The sequence below is a fragment of the Fukomys damarensis genome, unplaced genomic scaffold, assembly GCF_012274545.1.
Source record: "Fukomys damarensis isolate Sample0158 unplaced genomic scaffold, DMR_v1.0_HiC HiC_scaffold_27, whole genome shotgun sequence".
Taxonomy (NCBI): domain Eukaryota; kingdom Metazoa; phylum Chordata; class Mammalia; order Rodentia; family Bathyergidae; genus Fukomys; species Fukomys damarensis.
The window spans coordinates 22,409,264-22,434,669 of record NW_022900939.1 but is presented as its reverse complement, the minus strand read 5'-3'; the positions used below and the strand labels follow the sequence as shown (position 1 = coordinate 22,434,669).

Sequence of the window (25,406 nt, the reverse complement as noted above, 5' to 3'; positions counted from 1 at the left end):
CTCTCTCTCTCTCTCTCTCTCTCTCTCTCTCTCTCTCTCTCTCTCTCTCTCTCTCTTTTTGGTACCAGGGATCACTTGCAAGGCAGATGGCAGAACCACTGAGCTAAGTCCCCGGCCTTCTTCCCTCCTCTTTCTGTCTGTGCCTCTTCTTCCTGCCCCGTCAGTGTCCCCAGGGATCTCCGCATCTCACTGCCTTTCCCGCTGACTGCAGTCTTTCTCCTTGTCCTCCTCTCTTTTTGTCTGTGTCTGGGGGCTCCATCTCTTCTGTTGTACTTGGGGACCTGTCTACTCTCCAGCCCACCAGGGCGACCCTTTGGCTGGGATCTCTCTGTTCTCTGCCTCCTTCTTTGTCTCCCCTCTCTGTCCCCAGTGTTTCCAGTCTCTGTCACAGCCTCTGGCTTGTCATTGTCCCTGGGTGGTCTGGCCTCCGCCTGTCTCCTGGCACCGCACCTCTGGGGCTGGTTGGGGTGGGAGCCAGGTCTGGGGGCTGTGACCAGGCCCGGAAGGACAACCCAAACAGACATGATATTTATGTTAGGACTTCAAAGTGCAGCACAGGCCGCGGTGGGGTGGAGGGGGCTGGTGAGCAAAAACCAGACTGAGCCAGTTTAGACTCCTCCCTGGTGAGGGTCTCCTTGGTGACACACATCTCCCTGTGGGACACGTAGACCAAGAGTAGACAAGGAATGGACTATTTTGGTGCAGTGTTCCAAGAAAGGCACTTCCTGTGCCCTTGCCCTGGCCCCAGTCCCATCCTTTCTTCCGGTCACACTGGCCTCCTAGCCCCCACCTCCTCTGAGCATCAGCCTGGCTGGAGAGACAGGGGATTCTGGGGGTGGCAGGAGCAGAGGGCTCGATCTCAGCGGGAAAACATCCCTGGCGCTGGGACAAGCGTGCATTCTGTCTGGCAGAGGCCTTGCCTGACAGGGCTGTGTGGGTCTGTAACCCTGTCAGCCCCAACTGACCAGGCCAGGCAGGCCCAGCCCCTTGGGTCCTCTGGAGTCCACTTTTGGGCTGCCTGCCAGAGGGTTGGAAGGGCCATCATGAAGTTCACCCCACCCCTGCTCCCCTCCCTTGGCCTAACCCCTACTAAAGACACCCAGCTGCTGGGTGGGGCAGGGTGGGTAGGCAAGGCTGATTGTCTCATCCTGTGGCTCAGCGTTGGGGCCTAAGCCCCTCCCAGAAGCATTGCCCAGCAGGCACCCCTTCAGGCTGGGTCACCCTTGGGGAAGCACCCCCCCCAATTCCCTACCTGGGTCTAGAGCCTTGCTCTGGACTTAGGACCCTCAGGACCCAAGTCCACTCAGGTCCCCAGAGCACCAGCCTCTGGGCCAATGACCCTTCCCAGCCTCTCCCCAACTTTTCCTGTGAATCACGCATGCTGGAATCTGATGAGCTCAGGCCCTCCCCGCCCAGTGCTGCCTGCTTCTGCCTGGCCAGTGGGGTCACCACACCCCTCACAGGGGTCTTCCCAGCAACTCACAGTCCTCCATGGCCTCCATGGGGTTGAGGTGAGGAGTGAGCCAGGGTAGGCCAGGGCTTGGAGGGAAATTAGGAGAGAAGCTTGGATCTCTGGTGCATGCTCAAAAGCATGAAAAACACAAGTGTGTTTCTGTGTCTGTTGTGTGTGCCTCTGCACGTGTGTATATCTGTACAGGTGTTTGCCTTCTGGGGTTGGCACATGTGGGAAGGGGAGCGGAGTACTATGTTACCAGTGTGTGTGTTACTGTGTCTGACTGGGGATGTGGGTGTCCTTGGAGCTCTGCATGGGTAGCTCTAAGTGTGTCAGGAGGTCCCTTGTAGCAGATCTCGTCTCTGGGTTGACAGTCCCCATGTGTCCTATCAGTGCCATGGTGTGCCTATTACCCTTGGGGGTGACTGGGCTACTGTACTTGCTGTGGCTGGGTGTCACATACTTGGGTTGGAATGTGGGTCAGGGTGTCACTGTGTGTTAGACTGTGAATGTGAACATGGGTCACAGGGCCATGGCAGCGCGTTAGATGTCATACTGAGGGTGGGTCAGGGCGGGCCTCAATGCCTGTTGTCCATCCACCCATAGCCCTGGTTCCTGGGCTGACCTGGCCACAGAGCCTGGGACAGGTAGCTCCTCTGTCACCCTCTCCCCCTTTTTTTCTTGGTACCAGGGAATGAACTCTGGAATTGTGCTTGCCAGGCAGGTGCTATGCTGCTGAGCTAAATCTTGGCCCACCCCTTTCCCTTTTGCAGAATCCCTGCTTCCCTTTTAGCACCAGGCTAGGCATTGGTTACCTGGGTCCTCCGGGTGGCCTCAGCAGAAGGCACCAGACATGGGCTGGAGATGAGGTGTGCACGCCCCCTGGTGGCAGTGATGGCGAATGTGCCATCAGAACACAGGAACCCTTTCCTTAGTTTGTGGAACCTACCACTCTGTATCATCCCACATACATTTACTAAGTGCGCCGGCCCAGGCACTATCCTAGGCCCTTGAGATTTAGCTGGGAATGAGGCCAACTTGGCTGTGGCAGAACAGTGAGAGAGACAAACAAACTCACATGGACAACAAGGGTGACTTTAGAAGTGCTAAGTGCAACATTTCTAAGCAAGGAAATGACTTGGCTGCTCTCAGCGGACCCACATCAGGTCAGGGCCCCAGTCCGGCACTGTGACGGTGGATATGGAGAAGGCATGTCTCCTCTCAGAGATGTGGCTTCCTCTTCCAAAAGGAAAAACCATTTACAGGAATGCAGAACCTCTAGGTCACAGTGGGGTCTCGGTTACCTCCAGATCAGTGTGAAGGTGGTGAGATTCAACTTGCTTCATTGTCACTGGGGCTGTGGGTGCTTGGTCCATACCAGACACTCATTAGATTACAGTTCAGTGGACAAGTTAGTGAGTCTTTGTACTTGGGGGGAATTACAGATCCTGGTGTTTGACTCTTTTGCCTTTAACAAGTCACATTCCTGAGGAAGCCTGTTTCATCTGTAAAATGATGACACCAGTCAATTGTTTATCACGTCCTGAGCTCCTACCCCTGAAACCACTGGTCATGCACCTTTGAGCAGTCACAAGCACCAAAGCCCCTGGCAGTGGGCAGGAGGACCCAGCAGTGTTCCCATGAGCCACTGCTGAGGGGCATGTAAAATTCCAGGAGCACATGCAGAGGCTGAGTGTGGGAAGGGAGAGGATTGCAGAAGTCCCAGAAGTGGGGGCCCTGAAGCCTTGTTCCAGTTCCCACCTCTCTTAGTCTGAGCTCCACATCCGGTTCCTGGGGATCCCTGAGCACCCCCTGCAGAAATTCCAGGTCCTTCCTCTGGGACTGAGCTGGACATATCCTGTATTAGAATCCCAGAACTAGCCATCCCTTTTCCTCCCTAGGGTCCCTCACTCTTTATTACACTCTGGTCCGTGGACAGCTTTTATTGAGCGCCTACGGTGTGCTCACACTGAACACGGCACTAGGGATGGGGGCTGGAGGGAGGGCACACAACAGAATAAAGGAGAGGCTTCCTGCCAGCAAGGAGCTGGGTGGGGGCACAGAGTTGTGGGGAGTAGGGGAAAGCACTTCAGTGGCCAAGTGAGACGTTTGGGAGCCCCGTATCTGGGCTATGAGTTGTGTGAAAGCCCATCTCCACCTTTTCTGCATACTTGTCTGGTCATATGTGGGTTAGTGTCCCTTTGTCCTCAGCACATGAAAGGAGTGTCAGTCACTCAGGCTGGTGGGGGTCTTCCTCCATCCCAGGACAGTTCTTTCTGGAGGAATGGTCTCTGAGAAGCTGATTTGACCAAGACCTCTAATTCTACGGGGCTGGGGCCAGTAATCCTGGTCCTACCCTGTCCCCAGGCTGCCTGAAGGCTGTAGGTGAGCAAGGACAGTGACCCATGCAAGATGCCTATGCTCTGTGGCCCTTGATCATGGCACTCCAGGCAACTTCCTGGGTCACATATGGCCCCCTTGTGGTCAGTGATTGGTATTTTTATTTGTTCAGATTTGCTCCTGGGTTTCCTTTGGGGGGCTGTCCAGGCCTTGAGGGTTGCTTTGCTGGGCTTGATGTCTGGGAGTTGCCTTCTTGTACCTCAATGGGGCCAACAAGCCACACCTTTTATCCCCACAAAGCTTTTATGAGCGCCAAAAGTTTAGAGAAAATGGTTTCAGGGCCTCAGTCTCCATTCCAGAAGGTCAGCTCCTGAGGGTGGGCGTTATCTCCACTAGCCAATTCCCCTGAGTACCCAGGCGGACTTCCAATCCTGGGAGAAGGCTGGAGCATGGGTGCTTTCTCCTTCAGAGCATGGCCTCCAGCAAATAACCTTCCCTAGCCTGAGGAAAAAACCGCAAGTAAGAGCCCACTGGGCAGGGAGTGGACTCATGGAAGAGAGCAGGTGAGACCTGGTAACATCCAGCTTCCTCCTTCCTTTTTCCCTTAGTCTGAGCTCTGTTTTGCAGCAAGATCATCCACTGCAGCACCTCTTGGAGGCGGGCAGGGCGATACTAGTATCCCCACTTCGGAGATGAGGACGCTGAGGTTGGGAGGAGTTGGTCCTTCCGGGTAGCTCTGCTGCCACTGTGCTGCCTCTCCGAGTCCTCCAGACAGCAGAAGTGACTGGAGCCTTTCAGGGCTTTGAGGTCCCAGTATCCCTGCCTGCACTCACGGTGGTAGATGTAAAGGGAGCCCAGACCCCCACCCACCGTGCCAGAGGTTGGGCATCAGTTGGACTTTTCCATTGGGCACACTCACCCCTGTAGGCTGGGGAAGAACAACAGGTCAAGGGCCTTGGATACAGAAGACTGTCAAACCCTCAACTTTACCCCAGTCCCTCAGATGTGGCGAGGCCCCAGCCCTCGGCATATATGCTCATGCTCACAGAGGTAAGTATCGGAGGTGGTGGCAGACACAGGAGAGGGCAGGGGTGGGGGTGGCCAAGGAGGCTGTGGCCTTGGTAAGTGGGGCTGGTGGCTCTGTCAGCCTTCTGTGCAGACCCACATGACCCTCTGGTCCCTTCCAGCTATTCCTCTGTGGACTGGTTTCCCTGAGTCTTTGGCTCCCCTGGCTGCACAAGGCTCCCCCCAACCTGACGCTCACCCCCCTCAGCAGCCTTATACTCTCCCCCACTGTTCTTGGGGCTGGCTTTGATCCCCGTTCTCCCCTCTCCCTGGCCTTCTTTCTTCTCTTCCCAGCTGCCTGTCTCTGGGCACCCACTACCCATCTCCTGTCTTGCATCCTCCTGAGTCTCAGACCGCTCTGCCCGGCGGTAGACGAGGTAGCAGGCTGTGGGAAGCCTGTGGGCCAGGGCTCCTGGGGGCAGGCGGTGGTAGCTCTGTTCTTTGTACAGGAAGAGGCCAAAAGCATCGGGCTGGGTCACTCGGAACTTGGTGGCACAGAGCTGCTTCAGGGTGGTGATGGAGGCCCCTGGGGGCACTGCCAGGGTCTTGGAAGTACAACCACTGCTGGGATCCTGGTAAGCTACTCTGAGGAGGTGCTGTATAGGAGAAGAAACAAATACAAGACTCAGTCCTGCCTGGTGTGCATCTGGGGCCAGAGAGACCAGTGAAGGCTGTGTAGGAGCAGAGTTGGTTGCTACGTCTCCAGAGGTAGAACCAATTAGCAAGAGCTCCATGGGCTCTGATGGGGGATCTGGGGCAGTGTGTTGTATGCTCGGGCTAGTGGGTTGTAGATGCAGGTCCAAGGGCAACCCAGGCAGAATTTCACAAGCCTAAAAGATTATCGCATAGAGATTACTGATTACTCATCCTTTACCAACTGGCTTAATCCCCACAGCCATCACAGGTGCTCATTTTACAGACGAGAAGAATGAGGCAAAGAAAAGAGCAACTTGCCCAAGTCCCCACAACCAAAAAGTGGTAGAGCTAGGATGAACTCAGGACCTGCTTGCAAGACCTGGGACTTGTAAGCAAGGTTGAGAAGAGTGAGGACAGGGTGGTGGCTGACTCTGAGGAGACAGCTAAAGCCTAAGGACGGGGAGGCAGAATCCTGGCAAAGGCTGGGGGCCAGGATTTGGGGCCTGAGCCTGCTACCTATGTCCCTTTCCCTGTCCATGTCAGTCCCAGTGCCCTACCTGCAAAATTATTTTGTTTGGTGTTTGTTTTAGTACCAGGGATCGAACTAAGGACCTTGCACTTGCAAGGCAGGTGGCGGAACCACTGAGCTAAATCCCTGGCCCCAAAATGGGGATAATACACAGCACTACTCAGTTTCTGTGAAGTCTTGGAAGGCTGCCCCGGCAGTGCCAGCCCAGTGCAGGGTGTATGAAGCACACTCCAGGGGAGGATGATGCTTCTACTATGGGTGACGGGCAGGTGGGGACTGTGCAAGAGGATGTCAAGGCCTCTTTGGGCCTGGCTGGTTGGGTGGATAGGGTGGCAGGACCCTGTTACCTGGAAGCTGTGGGTAGCAGGCAGGCACCGTTCCTCCCAGAGCCTCAGGGAACGCTGCAGCTCCTGTGCCGGGCTCAGGGGAAGGGTATGAGCCTGGCCTAGGCTGCTCAGCAGGGCCAGGCTGGCTGATAGGCTGGTCAGATAGTAGCCACCTGGGACACGGGGGGCCAGAATGAAGCTCAGACAGGGCTGGAGTACCCGCTCCCCCTCCCTGCTTACTCAGGCCCCATACAGCAGCTGAGGTTCCCCAGTCCCACCCAATCAGGGAGGTGGCACCCCTTACCCTCTCCAGTGAGCAAGGAGGGCTCCAGAAGCTCTGTCATGTACTCAGCTTCCAGTAGAAGGTCTGGAAGGTCGCACTGAGCCAAGACAAGGCTCAGCAGTGGCAGGAACTCATCAGCACCTGCACTCTCCCCTTAGGGACATGGGAGAAGGCTTCAGGCTCCTCTGGGGTCAGAATCTAATCCTTGACAGGGACAGTGACCCCCTCCTCTTTGCCTGCCACTCCTAGGCCCCAGGATCACCATGCAATCACAGGAATGGCTGAACAGAAGTTACTACTCTCTGGGCCTCAGTTTCACCATCTAAGAGGGTTGGATCATTCTCCCCAGCTCTAAGGTCCTGAGAGCAGCCCCCTTGGGAGAGGGTTGTCGCTAAGACAGAGGGGGTGGGCAGGGGGAGGTAGTGGGGGGGCCATACCTGCCTGAGTCCTCAGGGTTGTGTAGAGCAACTTGCAGGCCTGCAGGAGCCGCTTGACCTGGGCACTAGGTGAGTAGGTGCGGAGCAGCTGCAGTAGCTTCTGGCGTATCTGCTCCATCTCTGCCAGGGAAGGCAGGCTCAGGTGAGACCCGAAGGCTCGAGGGCCTTGGGCCCGGGCCAGGCGGAGGCCTTCAGCCAGGCGGCCAAGGGAGCCATCAGCACAAAGTCGGCGACGGAGGCGAGCTGCCAGAATGGGCCGGAGAGGCTTGAGCACGGAGCGATGCAATGACTTCTCCAGGACATGTTCTGCCAGAGGAGGGGCAGGCAGGGTCAGAGAAGGGGCAGAAGCTTCACCTAGCAGGAAGTGCTGAGGGAGATCAGAAAGGGAAAGAGGCAGAGGTCGGCAGCCACTTGAACAGCAGTGAGCTGGGGCGGGGGTGTGTATGGGGCTCATAAAGTGGTAGAACAGCATCAGAGAAGCAGGCGGCAGTGGCACACAGTGAGAGAGGTGGTTGGGAAAAGCTGGAGATATGGAGAGCCAGGGACCAAGCCTCAGAGATCCACGGTGGGCCTTACCCAGCCTCTCAGGTGGCAGCAGCTTCTCAGGCCCCAGCTCTGCACTCAGCATGGCCTGGGCCCGGCTCAGTGCCTGGCGGATGCTTTGCAGCTCTTGGGGTTCATGGCCAGCCCGCACCTGGGTCAGGAGGTCCTGTACCAGCTGGCCCACAACAGTGTGTCTGTCTTGCACCAGTGCTGCAGCTGCACGGACCACCTGCCGCTCAGGAGCCAACAAGGAGCAGAAGGCAGCACTCATGGATCTAAGCAGAGGCTGCCTACGCCACCGGCGGCCCAGGCTGGGGGAGACGGAAGGGCTGCCCTGGGACACTGGTGGCCCCTCCTCCTCGGAGCTGCTAGGGGAGCCACATTCTACCTCCTGGAGGGAGGGCAGGGGTGGGAGGCTAGGGCTGGTGCCCCCTGGCACACGGTACCCCACTGAGCTCTCCCTCCGCAGCAGCTGATGAGGGGGAAGCTGCTCTGGGTGGCTGGGGGATGCCCCTGGCAGCACAGGGACTGGGGGAGGTGGCACAGCAGGTGGAGACAGGGGGCTGGAGGTCTCTGTGGACACACGGACTTTGAAGCTCCTCTTGAATTTCTCACGCTTGGTGGGGCCAAGATCCCCTGGGAACAGGGGATTGAAGAAGCAGAGAGCAGCGCCAGTACCCTGGTCCAGCTCGTGAGGGGAACGGGCCTTCAGCCGGGGTGGCGGTGGGCCTTCGGATAGGCCCTGCTGAGCCTTGGTGTTGAGGGAGGAACTCCAGAACTCTAGGGTCCAGAAAGCATGAGGCCTCAAGATGGGCTCAGGAGAAGGCCCCTCAAAGAAAGGCATGGTACCCTCCCCTTTCCTGGGTCTCAGCTTCTCCGTGCGATAGGGTGGTAGGGGACCCTTACCAATGCCCAGATGGGAGATGGCCTCCAGCTGCTTGTGGGTGGCTGCCTGTTGGATGGCTGTGGGGAGTCGGAGTGGGAGGAGAAGGATGTCCCTGAGCCAGAGAAGGAAGTAGACAGGAGTGAGGGAAGCTCAGGTTAGGAGGTAGAAGGGTCCAGACGACCCAGGGAGGGTAGAAGACATGAGGTACCCTATGGGCAGTCTCACCGGGTGTGACAGTAGGCGCAGATGAGCTGGACTAGGTCTGAGAACATAAGCTCAGAGCCCTCCAAAGAGACACCTGAGAGACATCGGGAGTAAGGTCATTCTCTGCCTTCCCTCTCACCCCCTCATTTCTAGCCCTTCCAGTCAGGCTGGCCCCTCTCACCACCAGGACTCTCCTGGATGTAGTGGCTGGAGACGAAGGAGGGGCCACTGGCCTCTGGCAGCCGCACACACAGGGCCTGGCACTGGCGGGTGTTAGATTTCCGCACCAGGAATGTCTGCAAGTGGCCGAGGTCAGGAGGCTCCAGGCCTGTCTTGCCCCTCTCCCTCCCACCCTCAGCGGTCCAGTCCCCAGGAGTTGGCACAAGACTCACCCCTGGAGGCTCAGTCCTCAGCATGTGCAGGGCTGCTGCAGCATTGGCCCGGAGCTGCAGCCACACGGGCCGGGTAAGCAGCAGGCGCTCTCGAAGGCTCACGGTGCGTGTGGGCCACTGGGGCCCACCTGCCTGATCCCCACTGGCACCAGGTATGTCATACAGTGGGTCCTGGGGCAGCCTGGGGGTGGGTGCCCAGAACTGAGCAGGAGCCAGGGGCAGAGACCCCGTGCTCAACCCCTTCCCTGCTTCTGGATCCCCACCTCCTCTGCCCCGATAAACTTCCCTCGTAGTTCCTTCCCTCCCCACCTGGCTGCCCTTCCAACCTCACTGACTTTTCTCTCTTCAAGTGTCCAGGGGCAAGGCTTGGGCTGGGGGTTCTGGAATGGTGTGCTTCTGGCTCCCCAGGTTCTTCCATGGCTAGAAGCTCCTTTGTGGTTCTCCTTTCTCTGTTCTAGTTAGGCTTCTCCCAGGACTCAGGAAGAGAATTCAGCCCCCAGGCACAGGCGCACATTCCCAGCGGTGAGTAACACTTCCTGAGGGCGGTACGCCTTGTCACACCCCATCAGTTAACTCTTCTATGTCCACTCCGCCTGGCCAGTGCCCAAATTCTCTGTTCTGGGCCCAGCCTGGAGGGTCCAGGATCACTTCCACACTAGCGCTAGGCTGGAAGCCCCAGCTGCTGGGTGTCACCTCCACACAGGTCCTCCAGAGGCCTAGGCAGCCTCCTCCCACCTTGCAGCTGGGGGGTCGGAGGGGTTAAGCAGGCCGATTATATCCCAGAAGGCCAGGCCACACCCTTGGGTCACCTTAAATCTGGTCTCTTTGCCTTGAGGGTCAGCCTTGCAGGAGAGCACCCCCTACCGGCCACAGATGACTCATTCTTGAACCCAACTTGAGTTTCAGGATTTCAGGTTGCCATGGAGAAAGGATGCTGTGTCTCCATGGAAACCAACCCCTTTGCTTAACTGAGGTTCTGGGGGTGGTTCTGACACAGAGCTAACCAGGGGGAGTGTGGTGGTGAGGTCTTCAGCACATGGTGCTGCAGCTGGCTGCCGCCCACGCACAGGCCCTGCCAGCCTGCTTGCCTATCTGCCTGCCAAGCAACTGGGGCAGGTGCAGACTTGACCCAGTCTCTAAGCACGTGCACCAGCCCCTTCCCCACCCGAAGCCACGTGCTCCATGTGTGTGCTCTGCCTGCACATGTGGCTTCCAACTCCAGGCCTAGCTCCTGCCTTCTTATCCTATACCCCAAGTCTGAGTGCCTGCAGAAGAGTCTGCCTGGCTCAGGCACTAACCACAGAAGCCGATTCCTTTGCTGGGTAAATCAGACACATTTTGGTCATGCCAGCGTTCCAGAAAAGGTTTTAATTCCAGTTCTTGAAATCTGGGAGGCAGACACCACAAATGGCCCTGATAAGAGCTGGGAGCCTGCCTGTCACCTCCAGCTCCAGCCAGGGCAGACAGGCCCTCAACATACATTTCTGATTCAGAGTTCTGATTCCTGTGATGTAGGGCCCAGCTCCTGGTTTAGTGGCTGGGGTCCCCATGCCTGAGGTCACCAGGAGGAATGTTGCTCGCTTTGGCTTAGAACAAGTTCTGTCTCCTTTGTCACAGACACTGAGGGGTGGGTTGGTTAAGGGACAGACAGCAGTCTTGAGAGGCCAGGTCAGCTCCAAAGCCACAGCTGAGCAAGCCGAGGAGTCCAGACCAGTTACGGCTGGAGGGGCGCCTGCAGCAGCACTGGAGAGTCCGGAGGGCTGCCCCTGGGGCATGCCAGTGGGCCTTGCTACAGGAAAATTCGAGTCCTGGGTGTGGTGCCAGCTGTCCCAAGGGACCCCCTGGCTGGTCACAGTCCTGGGGGGGTATGCGGAAAAATCATTGAGAGGAAGTTAAACCAAGAGGGAAGCAGCCACTTCCTAAAGGGGACCCAGGAAGTACCTCGCTCTGGCAGCCCTTGTTCCTGGGGCTCAGCATTGCAGCTGGCCTGGACCCATCCTGGCTCTGAACTCCCATTTCACCTCTACATCATCTAACTCCATCAGCTCAGAGCTTCCCCCTCCCAACTACTGCTCCCCAAACTCCCACAAACCCCTCAGAACTAAGTCAAGCCACCGATCATGTCATGGCCTCTCTCTGGGCTCCTTCCCTGGCGGCCAGATGGGGGATGGTAATGGCAAGGGGAAGGGGAGCAGGAGGCCTCGTGGTTCTTACCATCCGCTTTTCTCTTCTGAGGGGACATTGCCGCCCTGGCCTGCATAGGGAGAAGAAATGCCTCCCTGTGAGAGCCCACCTCAGACTTGGCAATCCCTATTCCCTGCTGCCTCTGAGAGGTGGGAGATGCAGGAGTAGGCAGTGAACTGAGCCATTGGAGCAGGAGACCCTTTCAAGGCAAAGCTCCAGGGTGCTTCTTTTCAGAGGCTCAGCTAGCCCTGTTATCTTCCCCTCTTCTTCCATCAAACCTGTCCTTAAACAAGGGGCTAATGTGACACACACTCCTTGCTCCAGCAGAAGGACCATGCACTGCTGCAATGCCGGGGTGCCTGGGCTGAGGCAGGGAACTCCTCAGGCCCTCGGACACCAGAGTTGGTGACTAGGTTGGCAGCAGGAGCAATAGTAGACCCACCTTTTTGATAGCTGTCCAGTCCTCCAGGATGTCGATCTCCTGCAGCATGTACACGATGTAAGGGCCTGTGACAGGGGTCAAGGAAGCAGGACAGCCACTGGAGGACAGCTACTTGGGGCAGGTAACAGGTGCTCAGCCTGGAGGCCAAGGAGACACTCTGGAGAAGTGGCTCAGAGAGAGGGTGCTGAGAGACTGAGTCCAGGCACAAGTTCCACCTTCTACCTCGGGGCCTTCAGGTACTCAGGAGGGATCTCACCCTATTTCAAGGAGCCCACAGAGGGCACCAATTCCCTTCTCACTTTCCCTAGAACCCTCAGGGTCCTATTCTGTTTGGCCCTGTCACTAACTGGCCCCTTGTTGGATCGCCTCTTTCACTCTGAAACCCACCCTCCCGGACTCCCACCTGAGGTCTCAATACCCTCACCCTACTGCTCCTTCAGTCACTGCCTCTCAGGTCTCTCCCTCCTGGCCTCCATCAGCTCATCTCTGTGCTACACTCAAGGAGGGCTGAACACACAGGAGGCCAGACTGAGGGATTCCTCCTGCGGTGGGACAGAGCAAGGGCCTTCTGGAATGTGGGCACAGAGAAGCCACAGGCATTGGGGGAAGACAGATAAGGCAGCCTTTGAACTGAACAGGTAGGGACAGGCAGGAGCACTAAGAGGAGAGAGATGAGAGAGAGAGAGAGAGAGAGAGAGAGAGAGAGAGAGAGGAGAGAGAGAGAGAGAGAGAGAGGGAGAAAGAAGTCTGAGGCTTCCTGGAGCTGAGAATGGGAATTTGGAGGAAAAGCTAGGGGATGCTCAAAGATTGATCCCCACTTGGGAAGTCATCAGGCTGAACTTTCTATTCTCCTAGGATTCATATAGTCTGGGAGGACCAAGGACCCCACAAAACGTTCCTGACAGCAGAGAGGAGAGAGAGAGAGAGAGAGAGAGGGAGAAAGAAGTCTGAGGCTTCCTGGAGCTGAGAATGGGAATTTGGAGGAAAAGCTAGGGGATGCTCAAAGATTGATCCCCACTTGGGAAGTCATCAGGCTGAACTTTCTATTCTCCTAGGATTCATATAGTCTGGGAGGACCAAGGACCCCACAAAACGTTCCTGACAGCAGGACTGGCTGGGACATACTCGTGTAACACCAAACAGCCATAAATATGTGTTGCCCCACTCTGTCCTTCACATCCCTCTGAGTCTGCAGCCTGCCCTGACATTCTGCCCAGTGTCATGCCACCCTGGGTGGAAGGATACCAGAAACGAGAGGTGCCTTCTTCCTCTTGCTCGGTGGCAGCGAGTCCCAGGTCCTGGAGCTGCCTCTGGCATGCAGTTTGTCATCCCACCACTCTGTGCCCCAAGACCCACAGTCAGGATCAGGGCACTACACACAGGTTGTCCCTTCCTTTGTAGCCTCTGCCCATCACCTGGGCCACCCGGTCCCTCTCCTCCCTCATCACCACTCAGGCCAGTGTTCTGGCTCAACCCTGGGCTTGGGGCTGGATGCCCCTTAGGACTGCCTGGGTCCTGGCCTAACAGCAGTCCTAGCCCAGGGAGGAGGCTATCAGCCTCCTGTGAGCTTTGGTTTCTCCTTTTATTTAGGAGACAGTGAGACAGAATCAACTCCTGCCTCCCCAAGACCCCATATGAACACAGGTGCTGTGTGTGGGTATGTCAGATGGAGACACCCCTTCAGGAAAGGTGACCCTGCTGTGTGCCAGATCCTGGATGAGGCCCTTTCCAGGCCTCACTCAGTCCTCACAGGGACTCCAGGAAGCAGAGGCCCAGAGAGGGGTGGGTGCTGGCAGAGCTGGGCTCTTGCCCTCACCAGAGCTGATGTCCAGGCTCTGGCGATCCTCCTCCAGCCTCTGGATCCGCTCCTGCAGCTCCCCCTGTAGCGTGTCATAGAGCAGCAGCTTCTCACTCTGGAAGAGGTGAAGCTGCTTAGCTAGGCACGGGCTGGGCCCTCAGCCTCACCCAACCCCTGCACAGGCTTCCAGGTGCTCAGCTCACCTCCAGGTGCTGCTTGGCTCCTTGCAGCTCACACTCATACTTATTCCTAATCACATCTAGACAGAAGCCCTTGTAGATTCCTGCACAGACAGGGAGAGGTGCCCTGCTTAGCTGGGGGCCTGGTGCCCAAAAGGGTGAGTGAGACAAGCAAGACAGGGCAAGACTGGGCAGGGGAAAAAAGTAGGAGCTAGAGCTTTGCATCCTGGAAGGGTAAGAGGGACAGGACAGCCACGAACCTGCCACCTGAATACGAATCTTGAGGCTCCGCTGCAGTCCCCCAAGAGGCTCTGTGTACTCCGGGGCTCTCTCAGCCCCCACTTCCTCCAGCCGCAAGCGCAGCTGACTCAGCCGCTCCCTGAACAACCTGGGAGGTAAATGGCAGCCAGGCAACCCTGGATCCCCCACAGCTCTTGGCAAACATTGCCATGAGGGGGTCAGGGGTTTAGCTCAGTGGCACCACAACTGCCTTGCAAGTGCAAGGTCCTGAGTTCAATCCCCGGTACAAAAAAGAAAAAACAAAAACATATGCCATTTTAAGGATAAAAACCCCGAGATTGGTGCGCATCGCCCTGGACATCAGTACCAGGCCTGCTGCCTCCCCACCCCAGCTGCCCGAAGACCCGGCCTGAGGTATCCCCGTGCTCACTTCTCCTTCAGCTCCGAGAACTGCTTCTCCAAGTCTAGCATTTCATTGACACACTCACTGCGGCGCCGCTCATAGTCCTCATCGTCCATCTCTGGGAAGAGAGCCTGGTTAGGGCTGGCTCTGCAGCAATGGGTGGCTATTCCTGTGTGCGTGTGTCTTGGGCTCACCTGAGCTCTCCTCTTCTGACTCGGTCTGGCTGCCGCTCCGTTCCTCCTCACTCTCTTCCTCTTCCCCGTTCATCTCAGCAGCTGAATCGCCCTCTGCTTCCATCTCTTCTGTATCTTTGCTTGGAGGTTGGACGGGCATTTGGGCTCTGGGGGAGGGGGTGCAGCTGTCGCTCACCTCTGCCCAGACTCAGAGCAGGACAGCAGCCAGTCAGGGAGTCAAATGGAACCTGGCCCTCAACAGGGTGTGTGTGGGGAGGGAGTGTGTGGGGAGTTAACTGGCCTTGTACCAGTAGCACTTGCACCTGTCATGGAAGCCCAGGTACCATGGAAATGCTCATCCTCCGGATGTTGCTGGTGATCCTAATTCTGGGAATACTGGCTGAAGGTATGATCCACTGACTGGGAGGGCCATGTGTGGTAATGGAACTGGACCTAAACTTCTGACTGGGGCTTTCAAGGCCCTTCACAGACTAGACTCTTTTACCTCATCTAATAGCCAGCTTTCCTACTTCCATCACCCTTCCTATGCCCGTGTGGTTTTTTGAACTACAATGCCCCATCTCTTTTGGACAACACTCTATAATCCTCTTACCTGGGCTCTGGGACCCCAGGACCTCAGTGTTCCCCCTAATCTGTCTTCTGATTCTCCCTCTGGGCAGGCACTATAGTTTGAACGTGTCCTCAAGTCCATGTGTTGAAAACTTAATCCCCAATACAAGTATTAAGAGATGTGGCCTTTGAAAGGTGCCTAGGTCTGCCCTCATGAATGGACTAACGCCACTGTTACAAGAGTGGGTTAGTATGGCAGTGGGTTCCCGATAGGAGTCTGGCCTTGTCCCTTCTCCCTCTTACCCTGTCACCTGCTGCCATGGAATAAAGCAGCAAGAAGGCCCTTAAAGACATTTGGGCTCCTAAGCTCTAGACTTCCTACAGTCCAGAACACTTAAAGAAACTTCTGTTCTTTATATAAAGTATGACGTAGTCTTTGTATGTGTGTGTGTTGTTGTTAACTGAACCCAGGACCTCACACATGCTAAACATAAGTTCTATCATTGAGCTACTCTCCCAGCCCTCAGCTATTGTTTTCAGTTTTGGCTTCTTGAGACAGGGTCTTGCTATGTAGTTCAACCTGGCCCTGAACCATGTAGCCCAGGCTGGCTTTGAACTTACAGTGATCCTCCTGCCTCAGAATCTTGCAGGCTAGGATTACAGGTGTGCAACACCACACCCACTTCTCAGATATTATAGTAACATGAAATGGCCTAAGACAGCAGGCTCCATCCTAGGAGACTTTAGATGTACTCGGGTATGCACCATCATTAAGAAAAAGACCTGGGTTCAATCCATCTTCAGCACTACCAAAAAAAAAAAAAAAAAAAAAAAAAAAAAAAAAAAAAAAAAAAAAAAAAAAAAAAAAAAAAAAAAAAAAAAAAAAAAAAAAAAGGGCATAAACACTAAACTTCACGCATTCCACTTGATCATTCCGTTTTCCACTTCACAGCTACTTTTCCAGGCCTTTTATACACTTGCTGCTCCTTCTTTTACCAGCCACTCTTTGGATGTAGTTCTGTACCACTTGATTTTACTGAAACTAATCCTACAATCAAGGACTTCCTTGTGGCTAATGTCACACTGAGCTATATTTCCAGGCTTTACAGAAACTTTTTTATTTGGAGACAGTCTCACTAAGTTGCTACATCAGTTAGGCGGGGCTTGAACTTGCAATCTTCCTGTTTCAGTGTCCCAGAGCGCTGGGATTACAAGTATGCACTGTTACGCCTGGCTTCAGTATTTATCTTAAATGGCTTTTCAGCAACACTGAGCACTTCTAAGCATTCTTTTATTCATTCATCTAACAGTTATCAAGCACTTAATATATGCTAGGTACCATCAGCTACAGTTGTGCTACAACTGTAAGACTTTGACCTCAGAGAACGCACACATTCCTGGGTGGGGAGGCACAGAAACAGTATGGTACAAGGAGAATTAAATCAGAGGTATATAGGAGGGCTTCTAACCAGGGACCGGGCTGCAGCAGAGAGGGCTTCCAGAGGAGTATGGACCCGATGGGAGCACTGAGTTTACTGAAGGAGGAAACATTCTTGGCAGAGTGAGCAGCAAATGTAAAGACCCAGAAATGAGAGAAGAGGATAGGGGGGCACAAGGGTCTGACACTCAACAAGACCTGGGCTGCAGGTCAGTCATCAACACATAGCAAATTCTCCAAGCCATCAGATGGTGTGGCAAGCAAGTGAGAATGCGTAGAGCAAGAAGGGATCTCAGAACTCCTAGAGTCACCAAAGGAGCAGATTAGGAAACCTCTACAAAGGAGGAAAAGCCCAGTCACAGAGAAGAGAATTTCAGAAGGAAGTAATGACAGTGCCACAGGCTACCAAGGGATCACTCGAGAGGAAAACTAAATAGTTCTCTTTGTAAATCATTTCTCTGCCATCTGGGGACTATTTCACTGCCCCCCACCCCTTAGGGTTGAGACAGGGTCTCATTATAGCTCAGGCTGGATTTGAACTATGTAGGCCAGGCTGGCCTTGAATTCAGTGATCCTCCTGCCTCACCCTCCTGGGTTCTTCCAACTTCTCTGGCTACTGCTTTACAGGCCTTTAGGACGGTGTGGACATCACTCACTCCAGGAAGCCCTGTTTGCATATCCTTTTGTCCATTTTCACACTGCTGGGTTTTTTTGTTTTGTTTTTGTTTTTTGAGACAGGGTCTCACTACGTAGTTCAGACTGCTCTGGAACTCAATATGAAGTCCAGGCTGGTCTCAAACTTGCAGTGATCCTCCTGCCTCAGCCTCCCCAGTGCTGGGATTATTACAGGCATGTGCCACCACGCTCAGCTTCTATTGTCCATTTTCATGTCTGTCCTACCAATGTGTTGCAGCCTTACTAGGGTAGGTACTGTTAATGCAGTAGTGATGACTGAAGATTAGCAGATAAAAATTACACAAAACAAACTTGCAGTACAGGGATTGGCTTTTACCTCTTGGTAGACCCAGGCTCCTGTAATGGTGACCAACACTCCTCGATACCCATTCAAGTAGTGTGCTGTGTCTGACCTATGGAGTTTGGTCATATTTTGGAACGACTTCACTAATGATCTGAACCTGACCTGAAAACCAGCCTCATCGTTCCCATTCTATGTCTGTTCCGGCTACTGGAACTACTTCCTCACTGCTAAGTGTATACACCTTGTAAGACACAGTGTTAAATCCTATCTCTTGCAGAAAGTCTCTCTCGTGCAGGTGACTCTGATTCTGGCTCTTTAACTAGTCACAAGCTCTGCTCCTTAAGCTGGGTGAAAAAACGGGATAACCCTTCCCGATCCAGGGTTGAAAAGATTGCACACTGTAAGGATGGAAAAATCACACTGTAAGTGATGTGCACATGCAATTTATCTTTCTAGACAGTAAACTCCTCGACGCCAGGCTCCAACGGAAGGCAGACTCCTCCCCACAACCACAGAAGCCAACTTAGATTCTCCGAGGCTCTCCGGGAGCCTCCCACCTCGCTCCACCCTCAGATGTGCGGGCTAGAGAACAGAAGGCTGTTACGCTGTCTGCCGCGGCCCGGCTGCCTCACTGCCCAGCGCTCGTCACGCCGGGTTAAGTCTCATCTCTGGCTCGGGAGGAGATTGTGTTGGCTCCAACCGGCTGACCGGTTGGCAAAACCAGATAGCAGGCGTGGGGATACGCACCTTGGGATCTGGGGCCTGAGGCCTCACAGACTCACTTCCAACTCCCTGAGAGATACCTGCGTCCGCCGGTATTGGCTGCCGCTAGCAGGCTCCCGGAAGCTCCGTGCAGGTCCCTTTTCTCTCCGCAAGGCGGGGCCTACTGGCACTTCCGTGTGCATCATCGAGAGGCGCCGATCAAGAAAGCTCGCCATTGGCTAACTAGGGAAGAGGCATGCTGGGATACCGCGGGTCGGTCTCCATAGCAACCGGCCGACTTTCACACAGGTCTTTGGCTAGCGGGGAAGGCCGGGGTGATTTCTCTGGTTGCTGCAGGCGCCCCTTGGTCTGTGGCCAACTCCCCACAGCGTGAAAGGGGAAAACCCAGGGCCCCAGCTCAGGAGCGTAACGGAACCAGCTGTGGATGTGAACACTTGTTTATTTACACATTGTAATTCGAAGGCAAATAACCAGCCCAGCCCAACGGAGGGTACAGATCTCAGATTGTCCCTCATAGAACCTGCAGACCTATCCCTCCTCCCACGCGCCCGAGGGCAAAAGCCTGGAAGAACCACGAAGTTTATGTTTCAGTCCAAGAGTTAAGAATTAAATTCCATGCTTTCATCTTGATTTCTTTCCAAAATGCCCATTTCATTAAGTACTCAGACTCTCAGCTCTGTCCCATTCATACATTTTGCTCTCTTATTACCCATTCACCCAAGATTGTTAATAACAATAATAACAATAATACTGTAATAATATTAATACTTCACACTTGTACGAAGCTTACAGAATGTTTTTACATACTACAGCTCATCTGAGCCTCCCAAAAGTTCTGTGAGGTAGGCATTCTTACCTCCCTTTTTACAGACAGGGCAACTGAGGCTCAGAGAGGTAATGGGATTTGCTCAAGGCCACACAGCTAGTTAGTGGTAAAGCTAGGATTTGCTCCCAGCACCCCATATTCAAGTCCAGTGTTCCAACTCCACAGCTACCTCTGTAAAGTGGAGTAACATTTCTTACCCCAGTCAGGCCTGAGGTGTGGCCTGAGGAGCCAGAGGCTGAGACTTCTCAGACTAGGGAAGGGAAGGAATTAGCAGCGTCGGGGAGAGTTGGGATACTTGGCCTTCAACTCCTGTTTGAACTGTCGGTAAAGGATCTTATTGTGTTGATTTTCAGCCTCCTTTTGGGGATGGAACTTCAAGGCTTCTTTGAAGCCCTTATGAACCAGGAAACCTTCATTCAGCACCTCAAAGTCAAACCCTGCCACGTGCAGTTCACAGGCCTGTAGAGGAAGAGAAAGGTCAGCAAAATTTGATGACATTGCAGGACCCAAACAGGCATCTCTAAGCTTCCACACTTGTCTGGAGGCATCTTGGGACTTCCACCCAACCACTTCGCAAACTATGATCTCTCCTGCTTCATTGCCTCTTTTCATAATCCCATCCCTGATCCCACCTCCCTGCCCACTTCCCCTGCCCTTTCCCTTTTAGGCACCTGGCTGATGCGATTGAAGCCATATTGCCGAAAGCGCTCATCAAAGGCAGGAACCTTGCCTCCAGCTACATAGAAAGGCTCCCAGGGATCCTGCCAAGGCACCACATAGGCAGGCCTCAGCAAGCTTTCTTCTGGCAGGTTGACCCAGCGAGAATAGTTGGTAGGTGCATGGCAGGGTGTGCAGAGACCATAATAGAAGGGCCGCACCTCCCCCACTTGATAGAGCTGCAGTAGCTCTGCCTTATTCGTGGGCATTCGGCGGGCACGGCGGATCTCGAAAGCTGGCACCACTAGGGCTGTTCCCCCCCACTGGTTGCTCTGATCCAGCATTTCCCGCAGGCCTCTCCACAGCCCCTCGCTGGGCACCATGTCCATGTCGATCACCAGGGCATAGTTGGCTCCCTCGCGAGCCAGATTCCTCAATAAGTTGTTGGGGTAAGAGACGTTGGTGCCCAGGGCATAATTGATCCCGGGCTGGGCCACCCTGGCTAGTTTGTCAAAGACCTGTTGGCAGGAGCGCAGCAGGGCAAACTCTCCTGGCTCCCGGGGGTCGGGCACTGCAGCCTCATAACGCGAGGGGCACACAAGGTGCATCGCGACTCGAGCGCGCATGTCGGGGCAGTGGCTGCTCAGAGCGTAGGCCAGCACCGTGGCCAGCTGCGCCTCTTCCTTGGTGGCTGCAAAAACTGATACGGACAGCGGGCCCTCCCAGCGCTCCAACAGGCCCGATAGGTGCAGCAGGTTGTCCACGCTGGCATGCGTGGCCAGGATCACATCGCTGGGGTCCATGGTGGTCTTCAGGAGGCCCCGATAGACGCGGTAATCGCCGCTGGAGTCCAGGACTCCTCCGGAGGCCAGCGCGGTGCGGAGCTGCGCCTTAACTTGGTCCACGGATCGCGGGGACGGCGGGAAGAACTCAAAATATTGGTCCTGCTCCTCCTGCCCATGCAGTCCGGACAGCAGCGACAGGTAGAGCAGCTGAAGCATCGCCACGAGCATAAGCGCGGCCAACAGCAGCTGGTAGAAGGCGCATCGGATGGCGTAGGACATCTGCATGGTTCCCAGGGCTCGGGGTGCACAGCAGGGATCACCGGGCTGCGCAGCAGGGAACACCGGGCCTCGCGTCTACCGGCGACCCCAAGCCCAGATTTACCGCAGCCTGCCGAGAGCGCCCGAGGCTCCCCGAAGTGAACCGAGCCCGGCGCGCAGCCCCGCCCACTGTCGTCCGGCGGGGTCCCTGCAAGCTCAAGCTCGCCCTCTGTGAGAGAGGAGGAGCTACTGCACCCGCCGCGCGCTTTGCAAAAGCCGAGCCTGCCTGCGGTCCCGCGGCCCCGCCGCCACTGCCACTGCCTCTGTGCCCTCGTGCCCTGGGATATGCGCCCCTTCCTCGCTGTTAGTGTGTAACCCTCTGTATCAAGCGCGTCCTGCGACCGGTCCCTGCAAGCTCAAGCTCGCCCTCTGTGAGAGAGGAGGAGCTACTGCACCCGCCGCGCGCTTTGCAAAAGCCGAGCCTGCCTGCGGTCCCGCGGCCCCGCCGCCACTGCCACTGCCTCTGTGCCCTCGTGCCCTGGGATATGCGCCCCTTCCTCGCTGTTAGTGTGTAACCCTCTGTATCAAGCGCGTCCTGCGACCCTGGCGTGCACGCCAGGACTTGGAGGGGAAATTGTGGCAAAGCTTAGTCGGCTTAGTCGGCTGCAGTTTAGTGAAGGACGGCGCGGTTCCTGGCAGAAGCGCGCCGAAAGGAAACAAAATAGCTCCCTTCTTTGCACCATTTCTTCCTCTCTTGAGTCCTACCAGGCCGATAGTGAGAGGTAAGTGTCGGGACCCAAGAGGTTCGGAGATGATGAGAGATAAGGAAATGTGGAAAGGAGCAGCAGGTATAGGACGAGGTGGCCGAGTGGTTAAGGCGATGGACTGCTAATCCATTGTGCTTTGCACGCGTGGGTTCGAATCCCATCCTCGTCGGTCCTATTTTACAAAGGGAAAAGTTTCTTAGTTTTCCACATCCCACCCATCAAGATGCAGCGAGATGAAGAAAACTGAATTGGGCACAAGGGATTCTGTGTCCCAATCCTTGTCCTCTTCCCCATTTGTGCACCATGCAGTCTCCCTCGTGTTCATATTCTAGGTAACAGAATCTCCGGGCAGAAGCCAAGTGGGTGTGGTTTTCTTCTTACAAAAAGCAAGCAGTAGTCGGAGCATTTAGGACTGGCACTGGGATTCTTACTTGTGGCAAATCAGGGATCAATATGTCATCTGCAGAAAATAGAGAAACCCCCACTGGGAGCTTTGCCCTGCTTTAACAGTGTTCGATCATTTCAATTATTTTTGTATTTGGCCTACTGATTCCTCTCTCCAGCACCTCTTACAGGGTGGAGAACTCCTAACCACACTGGAACACACACTTAAGCAGGAACATTTCAACCCCAGCCACCATACACTGACTCATGGATTCTAGAAGTGACAGGCTGTGGGAAAGGGCAGGTACCACACTGCTTATTCAGTCATATTGGATGGTATCACATGCCATCTTTTTGGCCCAATCAGGGTGACCTACACAGCACAGCACAGCACTGTGTGTGTGTATCTTGACTGAAAAGGGGACAGGCTGTGAAGGGCTTCCTATGCCAGGAGAAGATGTCCACAGGGATCAGGGTGCCAAGGTTGTTGAGTGAAAGAACCATCAGAAGATTTATATTTTGTAGCTCAGTGCACTAACACCTACCTGCTCCCTGCCGAAGCCTGGTTAGGCACAGGGGCACTGAACACACAGGTACTGTCCTTGAAGGTTCTCATGGCGGACAGATGCCAGGAGAGAGGAGGAAGGAAAGTGCAGGTTCCTTTAGCACAGGCCTTATAAACAGGTGGCTCAGAAGCCCGGTTTGATGCCATGTAGGGTTGTTTTTATTTTTTTGCCTTGCTCAGTGTATAAAAATAATAATTTGAAGCTGGGCCAATAAACCCAACACTCTGGAAGGCTGAGGCAGGATGACTACAAGTTCAAGCCCAGCATGGGCAATTTAGCAATTTATGGAGACCCTGTCTAAACAAAGGGGTTGGGGGGCGGAGATTTAGCTTAGTGGATCTGGTGCCTGCCTCACAAGCTCAAGGACCCGAGTTCGATCCCTCGTACCAAAATAAACAAAGGGGAAGGGGTAGGGATTGGAGTGGGGCTGGGGATGTAGCTCGGTGCAAAAGCCCTGGGTTTAGTTCCCAACTCACACTAGTAATTTGGGTGAACCAGGAGATTTTATGTAAATTTTTTGTAAATTCCACCAATTTCCATTTTCAATTCTGAGATGTGGCAATGCCAGGCTTACATTCCCACAGGATGACAACTGGTCAGAGCACCAGAGTGTCTTCTTGCTGCCAGAGTCTTGTCTTTTCCAAAGTCTCAAATCACTCTTCCCTGGCTCTCCAACCTTTTGAGCATTTGAATTTCACACAATACCCAATCACTACTTCAATTGGTAAGATTTACCTGGTCATTTGTCCCTGCACTCCATGTTAGGTGCATAGCAGGCATTAGTAGGTGGTGGTTGAATGAATATTTAAGATTCTTGTGAACTCCATGGTGTCTAGTGTAAGGTGTGTGCTGCAAAGTAGTGACTAGGTCTTGATGAGGTGCCTAGATCAAGGAAAGCCACATGAAAGGCCCAGAAAGCAGCCGAAAGTTTGCCTCTTCTGGCTGGGAGAGAGCCTGGCTGTGGCAGAAGAGAACATAGGGGATAGAATGGGTCTACTGGTAGCTTCATCAGGTCACTCTCTGACTGTCCTCAGGGAGACTTGGGTTATGATTTTCTAGAGAAACAGAATCAACTGTGTGCATGTGACATTGATTGACTGATTGATTGATTGAATGAATTGGCTTAGGTGGTCACTGGAGCCGGCAAGTCTGAATTGTACAGAGCAGCTAGCAGGCTGGAGACTGGGGGAAGATGATTATTGTAGCTCAGGCCTGAGAGCTCAAGTCTGAGGATCATCTGGAGGCATAATTAGCTCTTCTTTAAGGCCTTCCACTGACTGGATGCGGCCAATTCACATTATAGAAAGTGTGATATTGTGATATAATAAGAAATATGTATTCGATCTCTGTCCTTGGTTCCTGACACAGAATTCCTAAGTCCTTTGGAATTTCCTGGGCAATAAGTGCAGATGCATCTATCATTTGTTCTAATGAGCAGCTCTTGGTGGGCTCTTGAGTAGCACAGAGGGGGACTGATTGCCAAAGGAACCAACCCTGTGAGTAGAGGTTTGGAGCTTTCAGTCCCTTTCCCCTCTCCAAAGGAGTGGGCTGAAGGGAAGTTGATCGCCCATGGGCAATAATGCAATCACTCATACTAACATACTGAAGCCTCCATAAAAATCTAGAAGGGCAAGGATCAGAAAGCTTCCAGGTAGATGAACATGTAGAGTTGCCAAGGAGTGGTTTGCCCCAAGAGGACAGGAAAACTGTACTTTTCCCCATACCTTGCCCTGGGCATCTCTTCCACCTGGCTGTATTCTCTGTCATGTCCTTGACAATGAATGAATGAATACATGTGTTTCCCTGAGTTCTGGAAGCTGCTCTAACAGATTAATTGAAACTGACTAGAGAGTTCGTGGGAACCCTGACTTATATCTGGTCGACCAGAGCACCAGTGACAATCTACTCCTTGGGGCTGGCACCTGAAATGGGAGCCAATTTGTGAGACTGAGTCCTCCAGCCGTGGTCTGTCATCATCTCCAGGGAGACGGTGTCAGAACTGAATTGAAGAGTTCTTTATACATTCTGGAAGCTAGACCCTTATCACAGAATTTTAGAATATTTTTTTCCATTCTGTATAATGATTTTTTTCACTTTTTTTTTTTGGTGGGGTGGCTTAAGAAAGTAGTAGTTCATCCTGGCCTTGAATTCACTATGTAGCCCAGGCTGGCCTCAAATTAATGGCAATCCTCCTGCTTCAGCCTCCCCCGGGGCTTGGGTTACAGATGAGCACCACCACACCTGCCTTGTTCTGTTATTATGATGTTTACTTTGGTTGATTTTTGTAGGTTGAATCACCTTGCCTTTCTAGAGTAAATTTACTCGGTTGTCGTATTTAAGCCTCTCAGTGTGCTGAACCTATATGCTGCTGGGTTGGGACAGCTAGTATTTTGTTGAAGTTTTTACATTGATTGATTATGCTGGAATTCTAATTCAGGGCCTCTTTGATGCTAGTGTTTTAAGAATGTATTGTTTAAGAAGAAAGAATGTATTGTTTAATTTCTTCATATTTGTGAATTTTCCAGTTTTTCTTCTATTAGTGACTTCTCATTTCATTTCATTGTTATCAGAAAAGACACTTCGTATGATTTCAGTCTTTTTACCTGGCAAACGCAAGTCAAGACATCACAAGAGAACTATAGACCAGACACCTTATGAATACAGTTGCAAAGACTGGATTGGGGGTGTGGCTCAGCAGTCTTGCAAACAGGATATTGTTGAATCGTTTAAAAAAATCCATTCTGGGGCCGAGGATTTAGCTCAGTGGTTCCGGTGCCTGCCTTGCAAGCACAAGGACCCGAGTTCACTCCCTGGTACCAAAAAGAAAAAAAAAAAATCTATCTTGATAGTGTTGTTAAATTGGAGAGTTGAATCAATTCTATCTAAAGCAATTACAGATAAGGAAACACTTTTGTCATTTGCTTTTTTTTTTTTTTTTTT

General features: G+C 53.8%; 3 protein-coding genes, 3 long non-coding RNA genes and 1 other non-coding gene across 12 annotated transcripts in view; 4 read left to right on the top strand and 3 right to left on the bottom strand.

The window, feature by feature from the left end:
- Nucleotides 1–4,338, top strand: part of LOC104870318 — an 11,242-nt gene extending 6,904 nt beyond the window's left edge. The window contains exon 4 of the long non-coding RNA XR_782509.1: nucleotides 4,263–4,338. This is a non-coding gene — a long non-coding RNA (uncharacterized LOC104870318). The remainder of the gene's footprint in view (nucleotides 1–4,262) is intronic.
- On the bottom strand, nucleotides 2,427–10,020 carry Rin1 (Ras and Rab interactor 1). Of its 6 annotated transcripts, none has more exons than XM_010635897.3 (10): nucleotides 9,959–10,020; nucleotides 9,421–9,630; nucleotides 9,095–9,275; nucleotides 8,884–8,998; nucleotides 8,724–8,796; nucleotides 8,519–8,610; nucleotides 7,070–8,392; nucleotides 6,654–6,785; nucleotides 6,371–6,522; nucleotides 2,427–5,454 (listed from the first exon to the last, which is right to left on the bottom strand). In XM_010635897.3, exons 2-10 carry the CDS (start codon nucleotides 9,510–9,512, stop codon nucleotides 4,981–4,983), a joined length of 2,634 nt encoding a protein of 877 aa, XP_010634199.1. In that variant the 5' UTR covers nucleotides 9,513–9,630; nucleotides 9,959–10,020; the 3' UTR covers nucleotides 2,427–4,980. The 6 variants fall into 6 exon arrangements, 5 of the variants coding, with proteins under 5 accessions (XP_010634199.1, XP_010634198.1, XP_010634200.1 ...); XM_010635896.3 differs by having other exon boundaries at nucleotides 9,904–9,982; XR_004514462.1 differs by lacking the exon at nucleotides 9,959–10,020 and having other exon boundaries at nucleotides 2,428–2,958; nucleotides 3,215–5,454; nucleotides 9,421–9,877.
- LOC117283482 lies at nucleotides 5,366–7,049 on the top strand. The gene is made up of 3 exons (XR_004514463.1): nucleotides 5,366–5,433; nucleotides 5,754–5,882; nucleotides 6,882–7,049. It is a non-coding gene; the product is annotated as an uncharacterized LOC117283482 (long non-coding RNA).
- On the top strand, nucleotides 9,123–18,250 carry LOC104870320. Its single transcript, XR_782510.2, has 3 exons — nucleotides 9,123–9,246; nucleotides 9,553–9,616; nucleotides 17,957–18,250. It is a non-coding gene; the product is annotated as an uncharacterized LOC104870320 (long non-coding RNA).
- Brms1 (BRMS1 transcriptional repressor and anoikis regulator) lies at nucleotides 10,482–18,333 on the bottom strand. The gene is made up of 10 exons (XM_010635902.3): nucleotides 18,248–18,333; nucleotides 14,535–14,680; nucleotides 14,368–14,458; nucleotides 13,958–14,085; nucleotides 13,722–13,801; nucleotides 13,537–13,633; nucleotides 12,966–13,058; nucleotides 11,721–11,785; nucleotides 11,309–11,348; nucleotides 10,482–10,951 (listed from the first exon to the last, which is right to left on the bottom strand). The coding sequence occupies exons 2-10, from the start codon at nucleotides 14,671–14,673 to the stop codon at nucleotides 10,944–10,946; spliced, it is 741 nt and encodes a 246-aa protein (XP_010634204.1). The 5' UTR covers nucleotides 14,674–14,680; nucleotides 18,248–18,333; the 3' UTR covers nucleotides 10,482–10,943.
- Nucleotides 18,334–18,644: 311 nt separating this feature from the next.
- Nucleotides 18,645–20,920, bottom strand: B4gat1 (beta-1,4-glucuronyltransferase 1). The gene is made up of 2 exons (XM_010635903.3): nucleotides 19,721–20,920; nucleotides 18,645–19,508 (listed from the first exon to the last, which is right to left on the bottom strand). Exons 1-2 carry the CDS (start codon nucleotides 20,774–20,776, stop codon nucleotides 19,317–19,319), a joined length of 1,248 nt encoding a protein of 415 aa, XP_010634205.1. The 5' UTR covers nucleotides 20,777–20,920; the 3' UTR covers nucleotides 18,645–19,316.
- A 683-nt stretch (nucleotides 20,921–21,603) lies between these two features.
- Nucleotides 21,604–21,685, top strand: Trnas-gcu. Its single transcript has one exon. It is a non-coding gene; the product is annotated as a tRNA-Ser (tRNA).
- The last annotated feature ends 3,721 nt before the right edge of the window (nucleotides 21,686–25,406 follow it).

What these genes read in the sequence shown, in the direction of transcription:
- Rin1 (XM_010635897.3), bottom strand. Translation starts at nt 9,512, where the DNA reads ATGGAAGAACCTGGGGAGCCAGAAGCACACCATTCCAGAACCCCCAGC. An exon ending in AACCCTGAGGACTCAGGCAG is followed by an intron (nt 6,786 to 7,069) that starts GTATGGCCCCCC and finishes CATGTCCCTAAG; the next exon opens with GGGAGAGTGCAGGTGCTGAT. An exon ending in CTGCTACCCACAGCTTCCAG is followed by an intron (nt 5,455 to 6,370) that starts GTAACAGGGTCC and finishes TCTCCTATACAG; the next exon opens with CACCTCCTCAGAGTAGCTTA.
- Brms1 (XM_010635902.3), bottom strand. Translation starts at nt 14,673, where the DNA reads ATGCCCGTCCAACCTCCAAGCAAAGATACAGAAGAGATGGAAGCAGAG. An exon ending in GATTCGTATTCAGGTGGCAG is followed by an intron (nt 13,802 to 13,957) that starts GTTCGTGGCTGT and finishes CTGTCTGTGCAG; the next exon opens with GAATCTACAAGGGCTTCTGT. An exon ending in GAGCCAAGCAGCACCTGGAG is followed by an intron (nt 13,634 to 13,721) that starts GTGAGCTGAGCA and finishes CACCTCTTCCAG; the next exon opens with AGTGAGAAGCTGCTGCTCTA.
- B4gat1 (XM_010635903.3), bottom strand. Translation starts at nt 20,776, where the DNA reads ATGCAGATGTCCTACGCCATCCGATGCGCCTTCTACCAGCTGCTGTTG. An exon ending in GCTTCAATCGCATCAGCCAG is followed by an intron (nt 19,509 to 19,720) that starts GTGCCTAAAAGG and finishes CTTCCTCTACAG; the next exon opens with GCCTGTGAACTGCACGTGGC.